We start from the raw sequence: 10566 nt of genomic DNA, 5'->3' as shown, positions 1-10566 counted from the left end.
AGAGAAGGCTTTGGGGAGACCTTATTGCAGCCTTTCAGTACTTAAAGGGGACTTGTAAGAAAGACCAGGACAGACTTTTTAGCAGGGCCTGTTGCGACAGGACAAGGGGGAATGGCTTTAAACTAAAGGGGGGTAGATTTAGACTAGACATAAGGAAGAAATTTTTTACGCTGAGGGTGGTGAAACACTGGCCCAGGTTGCCCAGAGAGGTGGTGGATGCCCGGTCCCTGGAAACATTCCAGGTCAGGTTGGACGGGGCTCTGAGCAACCTGATCTAGTTGAAAATGTCCCTGGTCTGCGCAGGGGGGTTGGACTAGATGACCTTCAGAGGTCCCTTCCAACCCAAACTATTCTATGATTATTCTATGACCCAAACTATTCTATGATTCTATTCTATGACCTAAAGAGGCAAGAGGCTATGACCAAAAAAAAAGGGATGGCAAATACAAGGCAGACTTCAAAACAAAATTAGCAGAGAGGTGGTGAGCTGGATAAAGAAGGAAAATGGTATTTACCAACTTCCTCCTCTTCCAAAGTTTCAGCTTCTATAGTTTTGTTTTTGTGGAGAGTCAAGCCTTCAAATTTTAACACGAGCATTAACTTCTATTTCAACTCTGCAAGAGAGACTTTGAACCTGATAAGTTAATATAATAATAAGGCAACTAAATTGTAAAGCAGGTGGGATTTGTAAATACATATACAGTTGCATTTTGACTATAAATCCTTACTGGGACCTTAGAGAAAAAACATATTTTAAAATTTTTTTCTAAAAGGCTGCAATGATTTTAGGAGTTAAATTAACGGGTTTTGACTTGTTTGATCCTCGTAGCTTCTATGACAGCAGACACCTCCTGGAGGTATTTCTTAATGTGTATTTCAAAATTTCATTTAGAGATTGGCAGAGCTAAAAGGACTACCTGCTTCTCTCAGAAAAAGACATACCGAAAAGTTTCACCTCTGGCCCTAAAAAGGAAAGCATCATGAAAGAAGAGAAAGTGCAAAAAACCCCTCGAGTCTGTGGCAGCAGCAGGGTTAAGAGCGAGCCCTCGATGACCCTGTTCCTATGCATCGGAGTGTTTTTTCATCCTGCTGTGACTCTGCAGGTGTGCAGCTCTGCCCAGGCGCCCGCTTCCCTCGCATCTCGGGCACCGCCTAAGTTTAGCATTGACCTCGTGGCTGGGAGGTCTTCGAACTGCCTCTCTGCCCTTGTCTTAGTGATTTGTGATGCCACGGATCAGCAGGCAGTTAAAGAAAAGATGTCCTTCGCCACTGTTAAAATTAAATGAACTGCTCATTTGCATTTTTTCTTCCTTTAGCACCAGGAGATACATTGCTTGAAGAAATGGATGGATGAGCCACCTTACTCCTGCAACCCCTCAGTAAGGAATGATCCTTACTTTTGTTTATATCCGACTGCTGCACCACCCCAAACAGTATTAAGGAGTAAGATACGTGATGAAAGAGTGTAAAGGTCCTTCAAACACCCTTTTTATAAACAGCATTCTTACACCTTTTTTTCTCCAACCCCCCCCCCCCCAGCAGCTTACCTGAACATTTTCATCCTCAGCCATCTACTGTCAAGGTCTGGATGCTTTACAAACACGTTTCATTTACAAACAAGTAAAGCCCCTTCAGGGGAGCAGGTACGCTGTCGTGGTAACCTGTGTAACTCAACTGCTAGCAAACCACCACGTTTGTTATCTCCAAGCCTGTCTGGAGAGTGGTTTTTAAATTATTATTTTTAGTATGTTTGTGCATCGTAGCACATCCATTAACATTTAATGACTGTGATGCTGTAACTACCATCCCAAACAAAGGCCGAGTATGATACAGTTGTCACAAGCCTTTTAGGACAAGGTTTATGAGTCACTGCCTTGTCCCTGACTGCTTTCTCTTCCTTCTCGCAGCTGGCTGTGATCATAAGGAGACTTTCATACTTGGTTAAAACAGGATTTTTCAGGGTTTTTTTCCACCAGGAACAGAAGGTACTTACTGATGATTTCTTTGCTGCCCCCTTGGAGAAAGACAGCTTGAGCCTTTGAGTGAAGTCACAGTTTCATGCTTTGGACTGGCTCTTTGAAGGTACTTGCCCTTTTCATTTGGAGATGATCACTCCCAGTACCATGTTTTGCACTCTGGCCACTCCTGTGGGACAAGCTGTGCCGATTCTGAGGACTGCTAAGAACACATAGCCAGTTTTGACCTCTGAGCCTACAGAAACTGTCAATTCTATCCTGATACACGTGTAATCCTGTAGCAGGCTTTCTTTGAACCGTATTTCTTTATTTTTGCCAAGATGCAGCTTCACTCAGAAACATGTAAATTTTTTTTTCTTTAAACTATTACAGTATTGGGTGACAGTAATTAACCACTGGAACTTAACACACTTTTGACTTCCATGAAAAATGCAAATTTCTTCACTACAAAAATAAAAAAATACTGCTGTTGAGAAAGAGTCACCACAGCTGCATTTGTTCAGGCTACTACAACTAGTTGACAGCCACGGACCATATGGGAGTTCTTTCTACAAACATCTGGGGGCTGCTAGAAGAGCTCTAACACAACACCATTATGTAGATGGATGAACAGCGATATTTTTCTTTACCTTGGTAAGTACTTGTCCTTAGTGTCTTATACTGGTGTCTGATTTTTCTAACAAAAGTCTGTATATCATTTATTGCTGCCTGACTACTTGTACCTCTTTCTATCAGTCATTCAAACTCTAAGATTTCTCTAAACTACTGTACAAGTAAGCTGGGTTTAAAATACAAGGGTGGTGCACGTGCACATGTACAGTCACAGTGGTACACAGCAATAACGGTGCTCTGCGTGTAAATCACTTTACAGCAGAAACTAATAAACTCACGTTTATTAAATCAGTTTATCACAATTGTAAGTTACAAAAATAACTTCATCCATAATGATGTTAAATATTAAATACAAAGGTAAAACAGTTGTGCAGCGCTCTTAAAACAGGATAAAACTTTTTAGGTATTTGAGAGGGGCAAAGTAGCCCCTTCTTGTTTAAGACTGTTGGTCTGCATTTACCAACTCTATTTAGTTCTTGTTGCCTTGAAGACATATGGAAAGCAAACTACACGTTACAGAATTGAATTTCATCTAGGTAAGACTGAAAGCAGTGAGAGTTTCTGTGCTGTTGAAGAAGAAAACTAATGCAAGCCTCAATCCATTCACTGCCCAGCAGCTGAGAAATTTTGTTCACTCGTCTTCCACATCTGCTACCATAGCCTCAATTGCATTCCAGTCCAGTTTGCTGAGGATACTTCCTGTGCTTTCAGAAACACCATCAGTGTCAATAATGCCGGGAGGAGAGAAACTCACAGGCTGCGGTGCAGAGGCCTATTGGAGGAAAAGAAGATGAGCTGAATCATTGCGTATCATTCATGGACAAGACCTCTATGCAGCCAGTAGAAATGATCCCACTCTTTTCAAACATGTCCTAATCAAGTTATGTATCTGATTATTCTGCAGCAAATGCAATTTATTTTCCTGTTTATGCACTCCACTAGTGTCTGTTGCCTGGACAGACAACATGCCTCTACAGTTACAAAGAACATTCATTTTCAAGGCTCACAAGAATGACCTTGCTTGTAAACACAAAATGTCGTTCTGTTGACTCACCATCATTTATGTCCCTCTGCATCTATCCCACCCACACGTTTTGAATAGAGAACCAGGTTTTAAATAAAGCAGAAGTAAACAAAGTGTTAAATGGCAGGTATCAAATAATTCCTAGAATAAACAGACATCCTACCTGAAACAAGGAGTCATGAGTATCCTGAAGTATTCTTTGGATATCATCAGGCACAGTCCAAGGACTTACTATGTCTCGATCAGTCTCTTGATCAACACCTTCTGTCTGAACTGCAGCGGCAACATGTGGAGGCTTTTGTTTTGATGTTCTGCTGACTTTGTACTCAGCAGCTGAGGAGAAAACAAGCCAACCATAGCACTGTAACATTTCTTGCTGTTTTCTTCTGAATATCTTGAAACTTCTCCAAGAACAGAAGCTCCAAGTTCTAAGAATTGAAGTTGTACGTAAACACAGCATGCCCTGTTATCTTGAACTGATGTGGGGTTACAGCGAGAAAATGCTGCTGGTCCCTTCCAGCCTCATGCTCTGAACTGTCTTCCCAGCTCAGAACACGAAGTGGAACAGGACTATGCACGGTGCCTACAGCATCCAGGTCCTGTAGTGCAGTCCCCAGAAAGGGACGTTGCTACATTATTTGATAGAGGAATAAAACTATATAAATCCTGGATTTGTGCCTCTTAGAAGACACGGAACTTTAGTGAAACCCTTAGCAGTGATGGGACATACTGGAGAAACAGATACAAGAAGGTGATGTGAAATCAGAGAAAGATCAACCTGTATTTAGAGTTTAGAAAGAGAATGTATGGAAAGGAGGTGGAGAATGACTTTTCACACATGTAGAGGTGAGTGAGTGATTCAGGAAAAATGCCTATCTGCTTACTATTGCTTCTCTCCCTTTCCTGCATTGCCAACTCAAATTGACATTTGGCTAGACAAATAGGATCTCTGTTATGCCACTAGTATAATTCTGGTGTAACGGAGAATGGAATCAACCCACAGTATTTCCTAAGTTTCAGACTGATTCCCTCCTCAATCTTTTTCTGTCTGATCAGAAATTCTGCTCTTGGAATCAAGTCCTGCATCTGTTAAAGAATTTGATTAGGAGAAAACATTTACGTGAGGAAACTTTTGTGGATCCAGACCTACACAGATAGGCAGAGGGGAAAAAAGATCACTAAAATAATTAAAAAAAAAGTTCAGTCATAAATTTTTACACTCTAACATTATGACAAAATAGTATCTTAAATAGTGTACAGAGGGATAACAAAGACAATTCCTGCTTTAAAGAGCTCAGAAAGTAAGCAGCATAGAAAGTAAAGAAGAGGCACAATACTTGTGTACTGTACCGCTAACTAACTCTCTCTCTGTGGGTTTCAGCTGAAAGACAGACTCAAGTCCTCTGTCCCTCATGACTTCATAATGCCTGTCTCAGGAAATCACTGAAATCTAGCACATTTGCTTCAGTAATCTTGGAACTGCCATCTGGCTAAAACCATTAGGAGGTAAACAGAGGTGATTGATTAAAATATTTCACAAGTTTCTAATGAAAAGGATTTTTATGTGGGGGAAAAATGATTTCTATTCTTCTAAACTAATGCTGTATCTGAGGCCTGTGTTGCACAAATTCTACCCAGGATGTAGTCTGAAATGTGTTCTGTGTGTCTTATTCTTCCCCTGTATTATGTAGGTGAACAACACTATGTCATCGCTCTTTGTAACTTACAGTGTCTAGAATTAACAGGACAGCTTGCAGCATTTCTCATTCTTCCTCTGGAAGTACTTTTCTGTAGGAGCATACAGGCATTTCCTGGAAAGACAATAATAAGATAATAATACCAATTCCCTGGTATTTCCTCTGTTAAGCGCAGTAGACCAAAACTACTCAAAAGATGCTTCAAAATTTTCATCTGCGAGCTTGCTTCCTGGATTACACAGTACTCTTGCTATGGCAAATTAAGCTACTTTGGGTTTAGAAACAGATTATAGGGAAAGGTAACTCTCATCATTTAACGGGCCAGTGACAGCACAGTTGCAAAAGCCTCAGGACAGGAAACCTCCAGGATTGTGAGTCTGGCTTTCTACATAGGTATTAAAGCTCCTCCCTCCCAAAATCCAGTTGTAACTTGAAGATTATCTTCAGTATGTGCCTTCATTAAGAAAGTTCTGTTCTTACCCCTGGACTGTGTTAAACCAAGAGTTGGGGTGAAACGGTGTACTTTTTGACCAAAGCTGGGTTTGGCAGCAATTCTGCTCCTTTCTGACAGAATAGGACTGTTCGGATGCCCTCTATAACAAGAAAAAAACAAAACAACAAGAAAGCCCAAATACTTACCACTGTCCACCATATACCATTCCTCCACACAACTTAGACCTAACATGGCTTATTCAGACGAGGCAAAAAGGCCACAGAAATCCCCTGCAGCCCACTTAGCTGACGATCAGCATCACACGCTCTTTGTGGGGCCAACAAGCCTCACCAGAACTGCTGGCAATCACAGTGAAGACATATCACATTTGCTTTACAAAGAGACAGTTTAGGTCCAACAAAATTTATTAGTTAGAAGTTACTGCCACTCCTAAGGTGGCTTCCTGCATGACATTCCTTAGTGCTTCTGATTCTGGTAGGGCTGACGTACTTAAACTGCCCTTGGATACCACCAGCAGGCTCAGTACAGCACTGACTACATTCAGTTTAATGCTCTATCCTGGAACTTTATCTATTAAAAAGAGATGCAGAAATATTTAAGTCTGGAAGTTACAGGATTATCTGATGTACACAGTCACTCCTATTATTCTGGAAAACATAAAGTTGTATGTAGAAGAAGAAAAAGTATACTGCAATATACACCTGGATTACATAGACACGCATGTGACATTAAGGCCATCAAGTAGAATAAATTCACCAATTTATAATACTCAAATATCATCATCTCCTCAAAAAGCAATAAGCACTGAAGTGCAAAAGAAAGAACAAGTAAAATCCTAGGTAATGAAAAAAATTAGAAAGGGAGAGAGTAAATCTAGTTTGCTAAACTCTAATTTAAGTAGTCTATATGCATGCACAATAGTATTTTTATTTGCTTCTTGATCATTACTAGATGCTCTTCAGATCATTAACTATGCTGCTGGCTATAGTCCGGTGGAATTGCTGTTGAGTGGAAGAAGAAAGAACAAGTAAAATCCTAGGTAATGAAAAAAATTAGAAAGGGAGAGAGTAAATCTAGTTTGCTAAACTCTAATTTAAGTAGTCTATATGCATGCACAATAGTATTTTTATTTGCTTCTTGATCATTACTAGATGCTCTTCAGATCATTAACTATGCTGCTGGCTATAGTCCGGTGGAATTGCTGTTGAGTGGAATGGGTTAGGACATTGACTACACCTCTGACTCTAGAGTTGGCTTGTTCTGTGCTCTGAAAGGCATTTTAAGGCTCCCTCCAAGATTTGCACTAATGGTTCTAAGACGACTGCTACAGGAGCTGAAGATCTGATCCAGACAAAGTGTATCTTTGATTCTGCCAGAATATAAAGCTTCTCTCAAGCTAATCCTATACCAACTAGCTACAAATTGCAGACAAATTTGAAGTGTGGTAAAGACACCAATAAATCAGATCAGGGTTAATGCTTAAAGTTGTTACCCTTTAGTAGATGCCATACGCCTTTTTCTGTACTCTTGATGTGATCTTGTCCTGGACAATGCTCTATGTTCATCTGCAGGTAACAGCACTGTTTCAGATAACATTTCATTCATCAGAGAAAGTGCTTGTGATATTCTCATACTGTGATGTTCAGATAACAGGGCTCTATGGAGAAATAATATTACATATTAACTCATGCTATCACTCATTTAATTGCAGCTGGCTTGTGAGTCTCGTAAGGCTACATGGTAACCAGGATAGAAGAACATATTTTTGCAATTTCAGAGAAGATACACTAACCCTTTTAAGATCATTAGCAAAAAGCTAAAACATTTACTAACGATAGGTTTGACAGAATGAATGAGTCAATGTCGGGAACGAAAAAATGATATTTAAAATGTGAAAAATACAGTCAAAGGATGAAACATGTTCAGAGTTGTCCTAAATGGTAAAGCAAACATGAATTATTTAAGCTTTTGGTTGAAATGCCATTCATATCTGAAGTTTCATAGACAAGGTAGTTAAAACTACCTCTTCCTTAAGACTGGAAGATTAATATATAAATAAGAATACCACGAGTTACATTTATAGCAACTTACTTGTCTTTTTCTTCTTTCTTCTTCTGGAATAATTTAATATCCTTTGAAGTAAGACTACAATGCTGTGCAAGAAAATATAATAACCATTAACTTATTCTGTATTGTGGTCTCATTCCAATCTCTCACTCTCAAAACATATACCTATTTGACTTGAAAGTTACTGTTTAAGACACTCTCCAGAATGATAAACAATATGAAAGCATATGGCCCTACCAGAAAATTCAGATAAGATTGTCTCTATAAACTTCCAGTCTCTAAAAATATACTGAAAGCTTGCAGTCACACCTTCCATAGCTCCTATGCTTAAAACACCAACATTCCTAAGGAGATGTCTTCACTGTCAAGCTCAATGTTTCAGATGGCCTCACCTTCAGTTTCCTAAAAATCAGTGACGTTCCTAACAATAACTAATCTAAAAAACAGGGCAAGGTTGCACTTTGGCCTGTGTTTGCTAAAGTACAATTTGAATTTTTTAATGCTTTCTTCTAAAAAAAAAAAAACCAAAAAACCAAAACCAAAAGCTGAGAATCCCTCCATCTAATGATTTCAGGATAAAAGCCTATAAAAAAAGCAAAAAGTATGTATTTATGGGTTGGTAATACAGGAAAGAGAGAGAGGAGCAGGACCCATTTTTTCTGAATCACTTCTCTCTACACACGTGCAAAAGAGCAGCCGGGTTCAACTCTGACAGACTGTTTAAAACCAGGAGAAATACTGTATTTCATAGATGAGAGCTGTTACTCTTTCTAAAAGTGAATACAAGTGAATTATTTAGTAACAGGAAACTTGTGTGTTACATGTTTGTTGCTTGGGAGTTAGAACCAGTAGAGCTTCAGCAGGAAAGAACTTACACCACACCCTGCATTCAACTGATGAGTAAAAAGTATAGGGATACATTTGCTGTTGCTACGTCTCATCTCCTGTAACACTGGAGCTTCCCCTGAGCCAGCAGTGTCTTTTCAGGTCCTGAAGGTATCCAGGTGACAAATGTGTATTTTAAGACTTAACACGGATTATTCCTGAACTACTTTTGTACCTTTTTTTTTTTCCTTCAGTTATTTCCAGCACAGTGCAGATCAGAAGAGATTTATCAGGCCATAAACGTGCTTTTACTAATTAAACTTAAAATCAAAAAAATTCTGAGAGGCAAGGGGTTGTTTGCTGAGCCTGTATTGAAACCAGCTTTCAACAAAAAAATGCATCAGATACTCGAGATATATGCCATATTCTAACATCTCTGCTGACCCTCTGTAATTGCATACACTTCTGTGTGTGTGAATGAGAAGGATGGCTGCCCTCAGTATCCCATCGCGTTTGTAAAGGATGTTGGCATCTGAACTCTGCTTTTTAAATTCACTGGGTGTTCTTGGGAGGTGCGGGGGAAGATGTAAAGATGTGTTTACATCTTGTTTCAACTTCTGTAGTTATCACTCCCTAACAAAATACAGCTTTTACCAGTGAATGTTACAGCTATATCCATTACAGTAAGGGGACTATAATTCCTGAATCTAGAGCTGGGGGAACGGTCGTAATTGCCACCTGCAGCCAATTGTCATTACTGCAGCCTGTGAAGAACACTGGTATATTTGCTTACTGATCATTTCTGACACAACTATGGCCAGTTCCAATTAAGTAAAATTATACATATAAAAAACCAACATTAAAATAGGAAAAAAAAAATCACCAACAGCCTTTATATTATCTAACCTGAACAATCAACAAAACAGCTGTACAATACGTAACAGTTACTCTTCAAGATACCCGTTATTCTTACCACATTCTTTCTTAGATTGAATGGATTATGCTCTTTCTGTCTTTGTTCATCCAGTTTCTTCACATATTCTCTCATTCTTTCCTTTTGCTTTCTTTTCATCCACGCTTGTATCTCCTTCTTCTCCTTTTCTGTTTTTTGAGAATGTCCAGCAGCAGAGTCATGAACCCTGAGAGCAGATGTAAATGGGAAATAATCTAGCACATCCTTTAAATTGCCAACAATGGCAGCTACACATGACATAATAAAAATACTGCAATCCCTTTAAAATTCTGACTCAGCTGAAAGCATAAGTAATGAACAACAGAGAAATTTTCTTCTGCAAAATTTTACTTCATAAAATCCTGGCACACATTTCCAAGACGTTTCCTAAAATTTTTCTTCTATTTGTCAAGTACATTCAGATAATAGGACCAACGCTTTAAATGTGGGCCATTTGTTATTGTCTTTATAGGATAACTGGCACAGAAAAAAGTGCAAATAATTTTGCTTTAATCTTCCATTTTTAAGTGTGTATCGTATAAGTATCTAAAAAGAAAAAAAGACCAGTGAGATTCTATCATACTTTTTGTTCCTCCTCCTCAACCTATGAGCTCCTTCACAAGTCTATCTGTACAAAGTAATTTTAAAAACACTAACTCAGAATACTAACCAGAAAAATATACAGCCAATAAGAAATGCTAACATAACTTCATCCTCAGAGTTCTTCAGAAATAGTTACTAATTCACCTTGCAGTAGTCTTTAAAGTAAGCAGCTGGGTAATAAATATTTTCTTCACTGTAAAACTAAAAGCACTGACCTAAAAATTAAATATGAGATTTTCCAAGAGAAGTGTTTCAATTTTAAATGCCTCATTTTTTGCAGCCCATTTTGAAACTCCCCTCATTTTCATGACTGGCAGGCACTAATAATTCCAGAATCAACAGAAGATGAGAGTGTA

The 10566-nt window shown here is 38.9% G+C and overlaps 1 protein-coding gene across 1 annotated transcript in view; it reads right to left on the bottom strand.

Moving 5' to 3' along the window:
- Positions 1 to 2859: 2859 nt before the first annotated feature.
- The window catches only part of CUNH5orf42 (chromosome unknown C5orf42 homolog), a 66773-nt gene continuing 59066 nt past the window's right edge, over positions 2860 to 10566 (bottom strand). The window contains exons 45-50 of the mRNA XM_019473643.1: positions 9629 to 9771; positions 7855 to 7916; positions 7256 to 7420; positions 5790 to 5902; positions 3776 to 3945; positions 2860 to 3360 (exon numbers count right to left, since the gene is read on the bottom strand). Coding sequence (XP_019329188.1) covers positions 3220 to 3360; positions 3776 to 3945; positions 5790 to 5902; positions 7256 to 7420; positions 7855 to 7916; positions 9629 to 9771 — 794 coding nt within the window. The 3' untranslated portion in view covers positions 2860 to 3219. The remainder of the gene's footprint in view (positions 3361 to 3775; positions 3946 to 5789; positions 5903 to 7255; positions 7421 to 7854; positions 7917 to 9628; positions 9772 to 10566) is intronic.

Source organism: Aptenodytes forsteri, unplaced genomic scaffold (genome assembly GCF_000699145.1).
Source record: "Aptenodytes forsteri isolate BGI_AS27 unplaced genomic scaffold, ASM69914v1 Scaffold120, whole genome shotgun sequence".
Taxonomy (NCBI): Eukaryota; Metazoa; Chordata; class Aves; order Sphenisciformes; family Spheniscidae; genus Aptenodytes; species Aptenodytes forsteri.
Note: the sequence above shows the minus strand (reverse complement) of the source record. Positions and strands in the feature narration are given on the sequence as shown.